A 17,933-nucleotide genomic window follows, 5' to 3' on the forward strand; every position below is an offset into this window, starting at 1 on the left:
CAGTGGTCCACAGGCCTGCAGTGACAGTCCCACCACCCTGTCCTCTTCGGTTTCCTGAACCCATCAGTCACACCCTGACCCCAGGGCCTTGCACTGGCTGATCTCCATCTGCCTAGAATGTTTTTCTCCTGACAGCCACATCCTCACTCCTCCCTCTCCCGCAAGTCTTTGTTTAAACACCACCTCCTCAACAAGGCCTGCCCTGACCAACCTATTTAAAATTGCAACATGCTCCCTCCCTTGCTCTACTTTTGTTTCCTACAAACTTATTTATCTCCTAGTTTACTTATTACTGTTTATTGTGCCCCCACCACTACCACCGCCACCACTAGAATAAAAGCCACTAGGACAGGGATCTGCATCTACTTTGCTCAGTGATATATCTCAAGTGCTTAAAACAGTGCCTGGCAGGACAATCACTTGAACTCGGGAGGCGGAGGTTGCAGTGAGCTAGGATCGTGCCAATGCACTCCAGCCTAAACGACAGTTAGACTCTGCCTCAAAAAAAAAACAAAAAAAACCCAGTGCCTGGCACATAGTATATGCTCAATAAATATTTCCTGACCCAATGCACCCTTGTTTCCCAAGTTCACAGGGCTCTAAACTGTACAGATGAGTATGACTCTGTGTCTTCAGGCTCACAGACGAGCTCCTAACATTTTTTTAGCTGTTTAAATTTATGAAAATTCGCCTTACAGTCTTGTGGAAGGAAGCAGATGATAAGCACATATGTTTATGTCCCATGATATTCAGGACTATAAAGAAATACATAGTGAGTAAGGGACACAGTGAAGAGTGGGGCACGGTTTTAAGAGAATGGTCAGGGAAGAATGTTCTGATAAAATGACTTTGAGCAGAGATCTAAATAAAGTGAAGGAGTTATCCACACAGAAAACCAGAGAAAGAGTCTTCAAGGCAGGGCAGGCAGGAAGTGCAAAGGTCCTGAGGCAGGGGTGTAGGTGGTATATTTGAGGAACCAGGGGCAGGCCAGTATGACTGAGGGATGAATAACTAATTTCACCTTATATGCTGACTTTAAACCATACTTCATAGCCCCAAACTGGAAACCACCCAAAAGTCCACCAAGAGTAGAATAGGGGAACAAAATGGAATACACTCTAACGCAATAAGAACCACGAACAAGCCTACACACAACACCACGGAGGAATCTCCCAAAGCTCTACCAACAAAGTGAGTTCTATGAGAACACACAGTTTGATCCCGTTTATGCAAAGTTTAAAGGCAGGCAATACAAAAGTACATCTTTAAGGTGCACACATAGGTGGGAAAGCTAGAAGTCTAGATATGATCGAGGAGGAGATAAGGGCTGGCAATAGCTATCTCTCGCCATGGGAGGTGGTTACAGGAGTGTTCACTTTCTAGTTATTCTTTTTATTTTATTTTATTTTATTTTTGAGACAGGGTCTACCTCTGTCACCCAGGCTGGAGTGCAGTGGTGCAGTCTTGGCTCACTGCAGCCTCTGCCTGCCAACTTCAAGTGACTCTTCTTTCTCAGCTTCCAGAGTGGCTGGGATTATAAGTGCCGCCACCACACCAAGCTAATTTTTTTTTTGAGTAGACACGGAGTTTCGCCATGTTGGCCAGGCTGGTCTCGAACTCCTGACCTCAGGTGATGCACCTGCCTCGGCCTCTCAAAGTGCTGGGATTACAGGCATGAGCCAACAGCGTCCAGCCTATAGTTATGCTTTATACTGAACATATTTGTGTACGGTTTTTTGTCTGTAATATCACACATTTGAACACATGTTTTTAAAAGATTTTTGTAAAAAAAAAAAAGCTAAGTAAAAGCCGATTCAGGACAGTGTCAAACAGTTCAGGGTTCTTTTGTTGCACACTATGTCACCAAAATTATTTCCTAAAAGGGCACAAAAGAATAGAGTGCATGGTATATAACTGTCACAAAACAAATATTTATTAACAAGACTACAACAACTTTAGTTGCTAAAGGAATAAACTATTTTACCCAGCATTTAAGCAGAGTTTACTTTTTAAACATAGGTGGTGTACTGATAAGATCACTTCAAGATTCTAGAGAATAAAAAGTTCCAGCAAACTCTCACACGATGTGTAGGAGAAAGAAATTTCATCTTCTCGGGAACTTCCAACGGCACTAAGACTGACTAATGCAAGTCACAAAAAAAGAAGAGGGATGCTGTGGCTTTCCGGGGAAGAAAACCTTTAAAAGTCATCCTTGTGCATTTTGGACAGCTGACTTCTTATAAAGAGCTTCCCTCCTACTTGTTGGGGATAAAGCCCTGTCCCCGGGACCGCATTCACGCCCCTTTGGCCCTCCCCTATCACTCCCCTGTCTTTCAAGCAGGCAAAAGTGCCAGCCTTGCAATGAGAATCTTCCATCTAGGGCACTTTCCTTCAGTACAAACCCTTTGTGCCCCTGCAGGCACTTCCTGTGAATCACTGTCTGGCCCCGGAGCTTTGTAAACTGCAGGTTTCTGCAGGAAGGCACAGATGAGGTGTGCCAATCTTCCCAATCTGCTCAGAGACCTGGCTCTGGAAAACCCAATAGTATGTGGTGGGAAAAAAGTCAGGCCATCTGGGCCCCGGTCTGAGAAATCTCACTGACATAAACATACTCGTCAACACTTTCTAAAAGCCCTTCCAACGGGGAGAAGACGATTTGATCAGCTCCAAGGTCAGGAGAGTCCACACTGTAAAATGAAAAACTCTACAAATGTAAAAGATTATGATACTTCTAGAGTTGGTGGTGATTCCCTTTTACATGTTGTGAGCCCTCCCTTCCCCCACCCTTCTTTCCCACTGGCATCTGGTTTCCCTAGCCTCAATGCAGGAAAAGGCCCAGTGTTGCTGGACCCCAGGCTATAACAATTCAGGGAAAGATTCAAACTCCAAACACAATTTCTAACACACACCACGTAAGCAGCTAGTTCCATACCTCTCGGCGCGAAGGGCTCTGCTCTTTCTATGGCATTGAAATCTACTAGCATATGAATCCCAGTTCAACCACGTGTGCCTCTAAGCAAGTTACTGAAGTTCTCTGTGCCTCAGTTTCCTCAGTGGCCAAGTGGGGATGGCGGACATAATTACAGCCAATCCTCATTATTTGCAGATTCTGTATTTGCAAATTCGCCCACTCGTCAAAATTTACCTGTAACCCCAAAATCAATACTAGTGATGTTTTCAAGGCCATTCATGAACGTGCCTAGAGTGGCACAAAATTTAGAGTTGCCTGAGATGCACAACCCAGCTGAGGTCAAAAGGCAACACTCAGGCTTCTTGGTTCAGCTATCAGATTGGAAACAAGTGTCCTTTTTGTGATCACTTAGCAACATTTTATTTATTTATATATTTTGAGATGGAGTCTCGCTCTGTCACCCAGGCTGGAGTGCAGTGTCTCAATCTCAGCTCACTGCAACCTCCGCCTCCAGGTTCGAGTGATTCTCCTGCCTCAGCCTTCAGAGTAGCTGGGAATACAGGCACGTGCCACCACGCCCAGGTAATTTTTGTATTTTTAGTAGAGACGGGGTTTTACCATGTTGGCCAGGCTGGTCTTATACTGCTGATCTCAAGTGATCCACCTGTCTTGGTCTCCCAAAGTGCTGGGATTACAGGTGTGAGCCACCACACCCAACCCCTACTTAGCGGCTTTTTTTTTTTTTTTTTTCATTTTTTTACTTTTAGCTGGCAATTTCACTGTTTAGAATATCTCCCAAAATGTAGTGCTGAAGTGCTAGCATACATGTTGGATAAGCTTCACTCCAATGTGAGATATAGGGTGTTGGCCAAGAGTTCAATATTGATAGATCAACAATATATATTAAATAAGGTGTCTTTAGGCAGAAACCCATAAAACAACATTATGTATTGATTGGTTGACAGGGATCTAATCCTGCCATCGGCTCACAGGAACCTAACCCTGTATTTCCCCTAGGAACAATGGTTCGGTATTCACTAATTCAGTGTTCAAGTGACTTTACAGAATCTAACGACCACAGACAACAAGAAATAGCTGTGCCTCATAGGGCTATGGTGGGGATTTTACTAACAGATACAGAAGAAATGGTTTAGTTTGAGTCACATTGCTTGGGGCAGAGACTGAGTTGAGGAGGAAAGTGTCTCTGACAGGGAAGTTCATCTTTCCTGCCCTCATGCTCCTGATCCTGCACAGATTGGGCTTAGTGCTTGTGACAGACTAGGCACTGTTGTAAATGCTTTCTATCTGTGGGTCATTCGGGAAAATTCAGTTTGTTTTGAATTTGGCCCACACCCGAAGGCCCTGATCAATTCCTTTTTAGAATGATCCTTTGTGTGGGCACAAAATAGTCATCTAGAGCAAACTGAGATTTTATTTTACTTTTCCCTCACAGGAATTCAGGCACTGTAGAAAAACAAAACAGTGACATCTGTTCTCCATTCATTGCCTGCAGAGGGCATCAAGTTTGTTATCATGAATGGAAGCTGCAGGTGGGCATCGAGATGAACAAGGAGCAAAATAGATTTGGAAGCTCATTATATGGTCCTCTTGGGTGGCTTAAGAGAGAGCCACGCATAAAAACATGGCTATCATTGTTCATTCTTTCCATTTCTTCTTTTGCTTTTGAAAAATCAGACAGATGTAATGATGTTTATCAGTTATTAACAGCTAATAGAAGTTAGAGAGTAACAATTGCACTTCCCTGAAAAAGTTCAAAGTAACCCTTGTGAAAGATCCCTCAGTGCATGACGTTTACACCACAGCCAGCTCTTTTGTGTCCTGACTCAGCATCTCCCAAGCCTCTGATGTCTGTATTAGTTCGTACATGGCAGTAGGCTCCATGGTGCCAGAGGACCTGAGCATCTCTCTCCTTAAAGGTGACTGCAGCTGTGCCACCAGGAACACAAACATGCTCAGAAGAATCACATGTTCAAGCCATTCTCCTGCCTCAGCCTCCCAAGTAGCTGGCATTACAGGTGCCCGTCACCACGTCTGGCTAATTTTTTTTTTAATTTTTAATAGAGACGGGGTTCACCATGTTGGCCAGCCTGGTCTCAAACTCCTGACCTCAGGTGATCTGCCTGCCTCGGCCTCCCAAAGTGCTGGGATTACAGGTATGACCCACCGCACCTGGCCTCAGGTAGATTTTTATACGGCAAGAGCATGCTCTTATCATTGATGGAAGAAAGCCATGCTACAAAAGTGAAATAATAACCAATGCTTTGGGCTCACACATCTTTCCAAAAGCATTCTGTAATGGGTTGAATAGTTTCCTCCCAAAAGATATGTCCAAGTCCTAATCCCCAGTAGCTATAATTATGACCTTATTTGAAAACAAGGGCTTTGCAGATGTAATTAAGTCAAGGATCTTGAGACGAAATCATCCTAGGTTTTAGGGCAGACTCTAAATCCAATCACTGGTGTCCTCATAAGAGAAAAGAGAGGGAGATTTTAGACACAGAGGAGAGACACATCAAAGATGAAGGGAGGCAAACAATGAGGCTGTGTGGCCACAAGCCAAGGGACACTGGGAGCCACCAGAAGCCGGAATCAGTGAAAAATGATTCTCCCCTAGACCCTTTGGAAGGACTGTGGCCCTGCTGAAACCTTGATTTCAGACTTATGGCTTCTAGAACTGTGAAAGAATAGATTTATCTTGTTTTAAAAGCCACCACGTTTATGGGAAGTGGTGGTGGCAACCCCAGAAAACTGGTGATTACATACTCCAAGTATTTCTTTTAATTAATAACATGAAATTTTGAACCAAAAGCCACTCACTATTTTACAGACAAATGATCAATGATCTAGCCACACCAAAACAATCTATTTGCATCATTATCCTCTCCTCAATGCATACTGGTTTATTGTTGTTGTTGTTGTTGTTGTTGTGTGATCACTATTTACCCTGTTTTAGAAATGTGGTCAGTGTAGGGGAGAGGGGCATACAGAACCTCAAACCTTATATGGACGGTTGATACTGTGACTCTTAGATGACTCAGTCCTAAAATTGGGGAAAACGTGAGAAAACAGTGAGTAGATGATTCAAATATTTGGGACTGAAGCCTGGGTTAGGATCAAGGCTGTGTTAGAATCAGGCCATGTGTCCTTTCTCCAGGCCCAGACTTGTTCTTCCTTCCACAAAAATTGCTTCCATAAAAATTGCTCCTTCCATAAAAATTGCTCACTCAAAATTATTCACTGCTGAGACAGCTCTGGACAGAAGAGTTAGACAAAAGGTCAGGATTCACATTTCCTGGGTCTTCAGCCTCCTTCCCGGCACTACAGCCAGCCTCACTGCTCTGTATTCCACGTTGGGTCAAACAGAACGTCAGCTCACACAAGTCCGTGGGCAGAGGACAATCAAGCCTGGAACAGCCCTTCAAGATCATGATTAAAGTCTCATCTCCTTATTCTACAAAAGAAGAAACTAAGGTTCAAGGAAGTTAGGAGACTTCCCCAGGATCTCACAGCTGGTTAATAGCTGGGATGAGGACTCTGGTCTCCTAACTCCCACTAGGCTTGGTTCACAGAGCCAGTATGCATCATGTTTAAGAAAACTAAACACAGATTCAGTGGAAAGGTCACCACTGCAGGTGAGAGCAGGATGCGGCTATGGAGAAATATGTGCGTCACTCAACTCTATTTAACGTTTTCTTTCTTAAGGTGAGTGCTAGGGTAGCTAGCTGTGGGTATTAGCTTTATTATTCTTCACAATATTTTACTTTAAATACCATTTAAAATTTTTACACATAGAAAGCAATTAATAAACGAACATTCATTGTAATTATTACTAATCAAAAACTATGGGCCTGATGCGGTGGCTCACGCCTGTAATCCCAGCACTTTCGGAGGCCGAAGCGGGAGGATCACGAGGTCAGGAGTTCGAGACCAGCCTGGCCAACATGGTGAAACCCCGTGTCTACTACAAATACAAAAAATAGCTGGGCATGGTGGGGTGCACCTGTAATCCTAGGTACTCAGGAGGCTGAGGCAGGAGAATTACTCGAATCCAGGAGGCAGAGGTTGCAATGAGCTGAGATCATGCTATTGCACTCCAGCCTGGGCAACATAGTAAGACTCCGTCTCGAGAGAGAAAAAAAAGGATTTATTCAGTTCTTATTCCATGTAGACCACTGTGCTGGGCACCACAGAGGATACTAAGGTAAGATTCAGCCGCTCCAATTTCACTGGAACTATACCACCCACCTTATAACATAATACTAGGCAAAATGCAGTAAGTGACCTGAGGGGTAAAAAGAAAGAAACGAGATACCATAACTTCTTGGGGAGAATTTCTAAGACTTCATCAAAAAGGTGGCAACTGAAAAGGTAGTCTTTAAAATCTGAGCAGAGTTTTAAAAAGTAAAGAAAACAAAAAGGTATCTCTGCTAACAATTTTGGCATTGGCAATGGCACCAGGAAGAAAACCTGCATGATGAGGTTGATCAGGTTTACAGACAAAAAGACTAGAGAAAGCAAAATCAGAGAAGCCAGGGCAGCAGAAAATGTAAAAGAAAGGATGAATAGTCTGCACAGAGGTATTCCATGTACACTGAGAAAAGAACATCCAATTTCTTTCTCTTTGAAGAGAGCACTTTTCATGTAATTATACCAGAGGCAGAAACCAGATTTCAGTGCCTGGCAAACAGTAGAAGCCCAATAACTACTCACTTAATAAATGGATGCTACCCAAATGGATGCAACCCTTCAGTCCCATCTTGAGCATCAGCATTTAGAGCTGTGCTTCTCAAAGCGTGTTCCTAGACCACCTTCAGCAAAACTACCTGGTATATTTACCGAAATGCAGAATTCCAGGCTCCATCCCAGACCCAGTGAGTCACAATCTTTAGGGATGAGTCCCAAAAGCTGCATTTTAAGCAAATTTACCAGGTGATTCTAAGTGGGGGGAAAATACAAAGGTGAAGAAGCAGGTGGGGGTACAGTTTACTATTCTTTAAAGACGTTTGTGTGTTATACAGTGAACAGCAGAGAACAGGAGTTGAAGGGCAGGACTACAGCAGGACAAATTTTTAGTTGAGTGAAGCCTCAGCAGATTTCTAGAGAAAGGGGAAAGAAAGAAAGAATAGAAAGAAAGAAAAGAAAAGAAAAGAAAAGAAAAGAAAAGAAAAGAAAAGAAAAGAAAAGAAAAGAAAAGAAAAGAGAAGAGGAAGGAAGAAAGGAAGGAAGGAAGAAAACTAGTGGGCCAGAGAGAAATACAGATGAAAATCAGAGAAAGCACAGGCATTCCCCCCGCAGGGACATGGTTCCAGAAAAAGCAAAAGGACCAAGGTCAAAAGGACCAATGTCATCAGTGGTATTGTCAGTCTGGCAAATGAGCTGGGACCAACCGTGGTTTTTCCTGAATGAACAAGAGTCCCTGGTGCATTTTGGAAAAGGACTGGAGGTGATCATGCACACAGGTGACAAATGTCTTCCCTGACCTCACCTCTTCCATGCACTATTGCCTTAGGGAGCGAAAACATGGAAACCATTCTTTCAATCAGTAAAGGATTTGGTTTGGGAACAAAAGATGTCTGAACAAAACTTTTTTTATAGATGGAAAAAAATCAACATGAAGAATGATGTTCTTAATAAAATAATAATTCGGACCATCTGCCCACAGGATTTCACCACATCAAGATTTCAAACCAGTCATTTTTGTATATAGCACGCCAGCTTCTCAAAAAGTTAGATATACTGTATTTACCCAAGGGAGCTGAAAACACACATCTACACAGAAATCTGTATGTATATGAATGTTCACAGCAGCACTCATAATAGCCCAAAAGTAGAAACAATCAAAATGTCTATCCACTAATGAATGGATAAACAAACTGTGATAGAGCCATACAATGAAATCTTCAGCCATAAAAAGGAATGAAGTGCTGATACATGCTAAAGCACAATGAACCTTGACACCATTCTGTGAAGTGAAATAAGCCAGATACCTAAGGCCACATATTGCATAATTCCATTTATACAAAATGTCCAGAACAGACAAATCCATAGAGTCAAAAAGTAGACTAGTGGTTGCCTCAGTGGCGGCAGGAAGAGAGGGAAGAGTGACTGCAAAAGGGTATGGTGTTTCTTTTTGGGGGTGATGAAACCTGCTGGAATTAGATAGTGCGCATGCCTGTAATCCTACGACTATGGGATGCCAAGGCGGGTGGATCACGAGGTCACGAGTTCAAGACCATCCTGGCCAGCATACTAAAAATACAAATAAAAAGTAGCCAGGCATGGTGGCGGGCACCTGTAGTCCCAGCTACTCGGGAGGCTGAGGCAGGACAATGGCGTCAACCTGGGAGGCGGAGCTTGCAGTGAGCCGAGGTCGCGCCACTGCACTCCAGCCTGGGCGACAGAGCGAGACCCCATCTCAAAAAAAAAAAAAAAAGACAGTGGTGATGGTTGCTCAACTTGGTGAATATACTAAAAACTACGGAATTGCATACTTTAAAAAAATTTTAAATCAACTAAAAAAAGTTTTCAGATCCAATCTTCAGATGCCTTGTGTAGGAAAGAACCTGCAGGTACCCATATACACACATGCCACTGTTCCACGTATCCATTAATAAGCTGTTCTTCCCAAATATTCTTATATGGAAATGACGCCAGCATGACACTAAACCACATGAGACCAGTCCACTCATACCCACATGCTCAGAATAACAATGATAATTAATTACTACAATTTATTGAGTGTTAACCAATAAATGTCTGTTTCTCATTCAATTTTATTAACCCAGAGAAGACGATAACCAAAAACCAAAAAGAGTGTGTCACACTCTCTACTAAGCACTTTATATGTATTATCTCCTTTGGTCTCTCACAGCAACCCTTTGAAGTATGTACCATTATCATCCCCATTTTACAGATGAGGAAATTGAGGCACAAATAATTTTAATAACTTGTGCCAGGTCACCCAGTTGGGTGAGCAGACTCCTTCCAGGCAACCTGATTCACAAGCACTATGCTATTCCGCTCCAATTGACCCTGGGGCTTCTTAAAATCACATGCAAAATTCACTGACTTGTACTCACTAGACAGAAGCCAAGACAGGAGAGGGTCTAGATCTTAAAACCACCAGAACTATTAACAGAAACAGCAATCCCGGACAGAAAACTGGAAATACTCAGGCCTCTGAGGATGAAACTAAGCTCAAGCCTGTATTTCATGTTACTAAGAGCCCTGACAAGTTCAGCATATAACCTAAGCATAAAATTCTAGATTGTAGTTGCCCACTACCCATTAGATTAGAGATAGATTATTCCATTTCTCCCTACCCACAATAATCTAAAAATCTAAGTGGGAGTGCCATCGACAAGAGCAATCAAAAACACCGTGTATTGTGTGTATGACTTTATATATATAATATACATGAGTTACATGTTTATATACATGTGTGCTCACCAAACAGCAAGGAGTACATGGTAATTTCTAAGTCCTACATCCTACAAGAGGAAGATGGATAAGGGCAAAGTAATCAAAGAAGATTGCTTGAGAAGGCCTTGAAAACAGCTTTTGGTAAGGAGGAGCAAGGATAAAGGTCACCACTTGAGGGAGGGTTGGAGTGAATGAGTGGATTATTCCCACGGCCGCAAGGAGTGTACACTGTTCAATGTACTGGAAAATCACAGTGGACAGGCAGGAAGGGGTTATGTAAGATCTCCAAAGTCAAGGGGGTGTTTGGACTTGATAGAGTAAGAAAAGGTAAATTATCCCTTAGAAAAAGTTGTGCAAGCTGTATTACGTGACTTGCATACTTCAAAAGAAAGAAACCCTGGCTTCGGTATAGGCTTACTCAACCCTGGGGTTCCACCTGAAATACTGTTTCCTAATTCCATTTTAAATACTCTGTTTCTGTCATGTCTACCCCTGAGGCATGACCTAGTCCAGCCTCGATTTCAGCAAACTCGAGATAGAAAATCATTGCTTAAAATCACAGCCCTGAACAAAACTGGGCCGGTATGGTCTCTTCACAAAGCCTCTTAGCTTATTGCTAATGAGCATTACATTTCCTCACACTTTTAACCTGTAATGAATCAACATCCTAGTGAATAGGCTGCCCCTTGATGAAACATGCGTTTTTTTCATGTGAAAAATATTTCCTCATACTCAGTCACTGGAATCGTCTTCTCTGGGTTAATAAAATTGAATGAGAAACAGACAACTTTTTTTGCTGAATGACACAGAAATCCACAGCCGCCCGTTTCACTGTAATATACCGAGCAAATACCCAGTCACAGCTGTATTTTATCAGACCCCTATGGAAACTTCTGATCAACTTCTCTCCCTTACTTCCCTGCCCAGGCAGGACACCCGAATTCTTGGCACTTTGTACAGACATCCAGCTGGGTCTCAGGTGTCTCCGAAGATTTGTGCTTTTCGGCAAAAATCTTACCCAAGAATTAAACGCAAAACATCCTATAAGGAACCAAGGGGCTGAGATGGCGCCTCCGCGTGCCCTTCCAGCAAGCCCACCTCCCCAACTCACACAAGCACACAGGTGTCCACACTCCCGGCGCCCAGCCTCGGCCCAGGTAAGCCCAGATCCCGGCCCGGGCGGTGCACCCACCTGACCAGGGGCTCCTTCTCAGGCAGGGCGCGCTCCTCCAGGCACTTGCACCGGCAGCAGCAGCACACGGTCCTCAGCCAGTCCCTCAGCCCCATGGAGAGCGAAGGGCCCCACCGGCGCCGAGAGCCTGGGGGCCTGTCGCCGCAGCGAGCGATCGAGGCTGGGGCGCGGCCACCGGGCCGGCGTCCAGGTGCGGGGACAGCGGCAGCCCGAGCGTCGCGGGCTGGTCCGCGCGCATCACGCCGCGGCCGGGGACGCGGGCGAGGGCTGCAGGCCGCGCGCCCTCCTCTACTTGCGTTTTGTTTGGGGCGTGAGTTTTCTTGGGGCTTTTTTCCCTCTCTTTTAATTCCCCGAGCGCAATTTGGGGCGCATGCGTCCCCGAGACGCCCCGCTGCCGCCCTCTAAGGGGGAAGCAGGGACTCCAGCCAGTCCTCAAAATCCCAGGGCACCGAAGACTGGCAGCCAGGCTGGGGGAGGGCGGAGAGGGGAAAGCCCTAGAGCCACAGAGCACGAGGTTGGGCTGAATCTATTCATACCTTTTATTGGCTTCACTGCGCGAGGAAATTAAAGTTCCTTATCCACCCCCACACGCCTTCAAAGCAGAGTTTTGGGCATGTTTTTGATGTCAGCTCCACACAGAGTAAAAGTTACCAAAAGAGCATGGATTGATGCATCTAGACGTAGGGGTTTTTTTTGTTGTCGTTTTTTTTTTTTTAAGTAATATATTTACAATGATTTGAAAAATTGTTTTCAAACCTCCTAGTCCTTAAGTAGCCCCTATTTGTGAAGCAACCACTTGTGAGTTTCCAGAGTTATTTATTTATATGCAGTTGTATTTATTTGTGCTTGTACAGACTTGTTAATATATGTGCCTGTCCTCCTCCCTTTGACCCAGACAGCGGCAAACTCCACACATTTCTGCACCTGGCTAGTTTGACTCAGTGTATCATGGAGGCTGCCCCATGTCAGCGCGTGGATATCCTCCTCTCATTTTAACAGTTTCATGCTAAGCAGTTTTAAGGATGCCCACATGTTACTTACTCAGACCCCTATTGATAGACATATGGGTGGATTCCAGCCTTTTGTTATTAAGATAATGCTGCAGTGAACATTCTTGAACCAACGTATTTGAACACATCTGCAAGAATATCTATTGGATAGGCCGGGCGCGGTGGCTCACCCCTGTAATCCCAGCACTTTGGGAGGCCGAGGGGGGCGGATCACGAGGTCAGGAGATCGAGACCATCCTGGCCAACATGGTGAAACCCCATCTCTACTAAGCTACAAAAATTAACCAGGCGTGGTGGCACGCTCCTGTAGTCCCAGCTACTCAGGAGGCTGAGGCAGGAGAATTGCTTGAACCCGGGAGGCGGCGGTCGCAGTGAGCCGAGATCACACCACTGCACTCCAGCCTGGGTGACAGAGCAAGACTCCGTCTCAAAAAAAAATAAAAAAATAAAAATAAATTAAAAACAAAAAAGAGTATCTATTGGATAAATGTTTGGCAGTTGAATTGCTGGGTCATTGGTCTGGTGCCTTTTTAATTTTGATGGATCTTGCCAAATTGCTCCCCAAAGAAATAATCCGAATTTGCACACTGACCAGCAACATATGAAAGTATCTACTTCCCTATACCCTCGCCAAATACAAGGTTCAATCTAAAGTGTTGTCTTTTCCAGTCTGATTTATTCAACAAATATTTATGGAGCATCTCATGTGTTATGTGCCGGGCATTTTCTAAGAGCTGGGAATACAGCAGTGAATGAAACAAATACGAATCTTTACTCTCATGGAGCAAACGTTCTAGTGGGAAGTCAGACAAAGCATTATTCAGTATGTTAGGAGCCGATATGTACTATGGAGAAAAATAAGGTGAGGAAGGGAATAAGAAGTGCCAGACGGCCGGGCGCGGTGGCTCAAGCCTGTAATCCCACCACTTTGGGAGGCCGAGGCGGGTGGATCACGAGGTCAGGAGATCGAGACCATCCTGGCTAACATGGTGAAACCCCGTCTCTACTAAAAATACAAAAAACTAGCCGGGCGTGGTGGCGGGCGCCTGTAGTCCCAGCTACTCGGAGGCTGAGGCGGGAGAATGGCGTGAACCCGGGAGGCGGAGCTTGCAGTGAGCCGAGATCGCGCCACTGCACTCCAGCCTGGGCGACACAGCGAGACTCCGTCTCAAAAAAAAAAAAAAAAAAAAAAGAAGTTTGACAGAGAAAGGAAAGTCAGGGAAAAGAGAGCAATCATTTGGGCACAAGACCTAAAAGATGGAGAGGAATTTTGTATTATGATGGGAAAATAGTTGCANTCAAAAAAAAAAAAAAAAAAAAAAGAAGTGCCAGGGAGAGCGGGGGGGGTGTGTATGTGTGTGTGTGCGCGCGCATGTGCGTGCGAGTGTGTGCGCGCGTGCGTGTGTGTGTGCGCATGCGTGTGTGTGTTGCGTGGAGTGGAGTGGTGCCTGCACTTTTAAATGAGGTGGTCAGGGAAGGCCTCGCGGAGACTGCGACATGTAAGAAAAACTTGAAGGAGGTGAGCAAGCTAGCCATGATACTGCCAGGAAGAGTATTTCAGGCAGAGTGAACGCTATGGGCAAAACCCTAGAGGAGGGAGAATGAACTGTAGGGTACCTGCGAGAGAGTATGGACTCCAGGAGCCCTAAAGAGAAGGGGGCCATGGAAGGGGAAGAGTTATAGGAGGTAGTGGAACATGGGACGTTGTAGGACATTGATTGCAAGGACTCTGGATTTTGCTCCACATGAGCTGAGCAAATCTTCAGAGGTTTTTGAGTAGAGGGAACGATACGGTCTGACTAAGATGGTAATAGGATCCACTGGCTGCTGTCTTGAGAAAAATCTAGGTGTCAAGGGAGATGTATATGGAGGCCATTCTAATGGTCCGGGTGACAGATGACAGTGGTTTAGACCAGGGTGGTGGGTGGTAACAGTCTAGATGATAAGGAATGGCTGGACCCTGGATGGAATTTGAAGGTAGAGCCAACAGAATATGCTGAAGGATTGTAAGTAGGGTGTGAAAAAAAAAAGAAAAAAAGAAAAAAGTGAGTCCCAAGTTTTGGATTTAAACTTGCAGGCTGAATCTCCACTGGCTGAGATAGAGGAGTGTGGGAGGAACCGGTTTGGAGGGTGAGGAGGAGGAGCAAGAGCTTATGAAAGTGTCAGTCCTCATGGGCGGTGAATTATTTTTAAAAGTGTCTTACTACACACAGGTTTGTCCTGTTCCAGCTACAGTGTGAGGGTAAAGGGACTTATCGAGTACATATTCATTGAGAGGCTACTAAGGGATAAGTAAAAATAACAGAAGGTCCCTGCAGCCTCTGGCTTAGCTGAGGAGACAGGATATGGACCCATCATGAAACATTAACAGGATGTGACAGAGAACCAGCTGTCACCAGACAGCACAGGACTGTGTTGTCATGCCCACACCATGTCGCTTACCACTTGCACCTGGTGCCAGGATGAAGGCTGAGTGTGGTTTTAGAAAGCACACTTCCTACTGGCTGGAAAATCCCCTGGTAAAAATGACTGTATTCTGAAATTAGATTTTGGATTTTGAGATAATCCACCTAGGTTCAAGTAGAAAGTGGGTAAAGGAGGGTCCCAAAATGTGAACTCAGCTAGCAAGAAAATGAAATCTAAGGACAGACAACTACTAGTAACTATTGGAGTTGGATTTGCTGAGAATGGAGAAATTGGAGCATTTAGCTCCTGGAAAATATAGGTGCTGTGCCCCATTACTAACTTTGATTTTTAAACATGTCACTTATTTTTCTGAACCTCAATTTTCTAATCTGTGAAATAGAGGTGACAAGTCTTACCCTATTCAACACGTCAGACTCAAATGACACAGTTTTAAAACCTTTATAAAACCCTGAAGAAATATCAGAATTCAATATTATTAAACAAATTCAAATAATATAGGCTCGTTGGGGGAAATGTCTGCTCCAGCACTACTTGGCTTGCATATGACATTTGTACCTCTGCAATATACAGACAGACAGGGTATTTGTAGAAAGCCATATTGATAGAAAGCCACAAAACTACATCTATTTAACAAACTTGATCAAGAGGTTAATGTCCTGCCTTGCTAAGGATTATGTCGAATGTTTGCCAACTCTAACAGTTACTAACATTTTTAAAATTAATTTTAAGTTCTAAAACTTCTAAATGAAATAGTGTTCTAAAAAATTGGAATATTACAGTTCAGATTTCCTCTGTTGACTGTCCACAACGCTAATCCCTTTTCTACCTCCACCCCCCACATTCCCCAGGGTAACCATTATTATCAATATGGTACAAACCTTTTTCTGGACACATAAACACGTATGTGTACTTGTGATGTAGCATCATTGTGTGTGCTGTTATTATCGGTAGTGAGTTTTATTTTGTTTTATTTTGTTTATCTAAAAGGCATGCATGCATCTATTTGCAAGCTTTTTCTACTTAATAATATGTCTTGGAAAGCAACGCTTGTTAGTATACATAATACTACCTCATTCTTATTAACTGATGTGAGTATTCTGTTTATTAGGTTTTAAGGGATTTTTAGATCAGTATTTTTCTTAGCATTCATCTTCCCAGAATTTTAGTGCCTTCACAGTTTCCTTGTTGATAAATTACAACTTTGATAGGAATGAAAACATGACCAAACTCTCCAGTTTCACATTCAAATGTGGTAGCTGAGATCACATTCTGACAATCCCATTTCCTATTTCAGATATCATTCACAGGGGAGCAGCAAGCTTCCCCTTTTTTAGAATGGTGCTAGATGGTTCCTACTGCCTGAGTTGAAGCCAACACCGCCAACCACAGGCAGCAGCATCTGACTTTTACCAAGAGCCCCCTTGGCACCTGCTGTCCGGGGAGTAGGCAGTCCCCTGACATCAGTGACTCATAGACCCATTATCTGCTTGTTTCCAAGGCAGACCTGCTGGCTCCTATTTTCAGATTTCCCCATAGCAGGGGAAACTCTAGAGTCTGGTTTGAAAACAACTAGTAGAATTTGCAGGCCCCTCTCTTTAAGAATTTTTTGACGACTTCTGGGAGTTAGAGGAAAAGGCATAGGCAGGGAGGAAGAAGTAGAAATTCAAAACATTTAAGCTCCGCCCAGGCACGGGGGCTCATGCCTTTATAATCCCAGCAGTTTGGGAGGCCAATGTGGGTGAATCACCTGAGGTCAGGAGTTTGGGACCAGCCTGGCCAATATGGTGAGACCTCGTCTCTACTAAAAATATTTTTTTAAAAATTAGCCAGAAGTGGTGGCACATGCCTGTAATCCCAGCTGCTCGGGAGGTTGAGGCAGGAGAATCACTTGAACCCAGGAGGCAGAGGCTGCAGTGAGCTAAGATCACACCACTGCACTCCAGCCTGGTCGACAGAGTGATACTCCACCTCAAAAAAAAAAAAAAAAATTAAGCTCCTATGGCACATCATTAACACATTTCACCAAAAAGCTGTGCTTAGACAACATAGCAAGAGCTGGTATCATTCAGTTATTCGTTCTACAAAAATTTATTAAGCCAGGCACTGGGAATACAATGGTGAACTAGAATGTAGGGTCCATTCATGGAGTAAGGGACTTTCTTTTGTTCTTTGCAATATCCCCAACATCTAGAACAGTGCAGACCTTGCCATACGACAACATCTAGAACAATGCATGCACATAGTGCACACTTAACAAATGTGCTGAATAAACGCAGGAAAACAGAAAAAGAGATATTTAGTGTTGACATGGAAGGTTATGTTTAATTCTGAGGAGTCTATTTATGAGCTCCCCAGATCCAGCAGAAAAAAACTAACAAGCACTGTCTTCCTTAGAGAAAAAAGAGAGCTTCTGAAACAAACCAGTATTCTGAGCCAAGCATCATCACTCACCCCAAGTGATCCAAGATAGAGAAGCAACATGCCTCACCTCTCCACAGAAGTCACATTAGGGAGTGACATGACTAACATCACCAAAGTAAAATCCAGCCACGGGTCCTTAAAGAGTCTCTTGTTTCTGCCTCTGTAGTATCCCTCACTCTGCCTTTTGGTAACAGCGTTTTGTTTTCCTTTGAAGAACACGCCCCCAATTCCATAGGTTGGCTATAAGAATGAAGGTACCCTCCATCCCTCACCCCTAACCCTCAACAAGAAATGGACATGTGACCAAGACACTGACATGTGACCAAGATGAGCCAATCACTTTTTCTATAATTTGCATCTTAAGGGCAAAGACTCAACGTTGGAAAACAGTTGGAGTTGAGGCATGAATGATTTTAAGGGTAGCATCTTGAAGAGCCGGTCCAACCGCTATTGCTGTAGGCATTAGATGCTTAGAGCTTTCCTGCTCTTGCATTTCCAAAACAAGGTCTGTTAGTCTAGCTATTTAGTA

At 43.9% G+C, this 17,933-nt stretch overlaps 1 protein-coding gene across 2 annotated transcripts in view; it reads right to left on the reverse strand.

Moving 5' to 3' along the window:
* Nucleotides 1-11,931, reverse strand: part of MREG (melanoregulin) — a 72,488-nt gene extending 60,557 nt beyond the window's left edge. For both annotated transcript variants that reach the window (XM_025403902.1, XM_025403903.1), the window contains exon 1: nucleotides 11,547-11,931. In XM_025403902.1, coding sequence (XP_025259687.1) covers nucleotides 11,547-11,641 — 95 coding nt within the window. In that variant the 5' untranslated portion in view covers nucleotides 11,642-11,931. The remainder of the gene's footprint in view (nucleotides 1-11,546) is intronic.
* Nucleotides 11,932-17,933: the final 6,002 nt, after the last annotated feature.

This window comes from Theropithecus gelada, chromosome 12 (genome assembly GCF_003255815.1).
Source record: "Theropithecus gelada isolate Dixy chromosome 12, Tgel_1.0, whole genome shotgun sequence".
In the NCBI taxonomy this organism is placed as follows: Eukaryota; Metazoa; Chordata; class Mammalia; order Primates; family Cercopithecidae; genus Theropithecus; species Theropithecus gelada.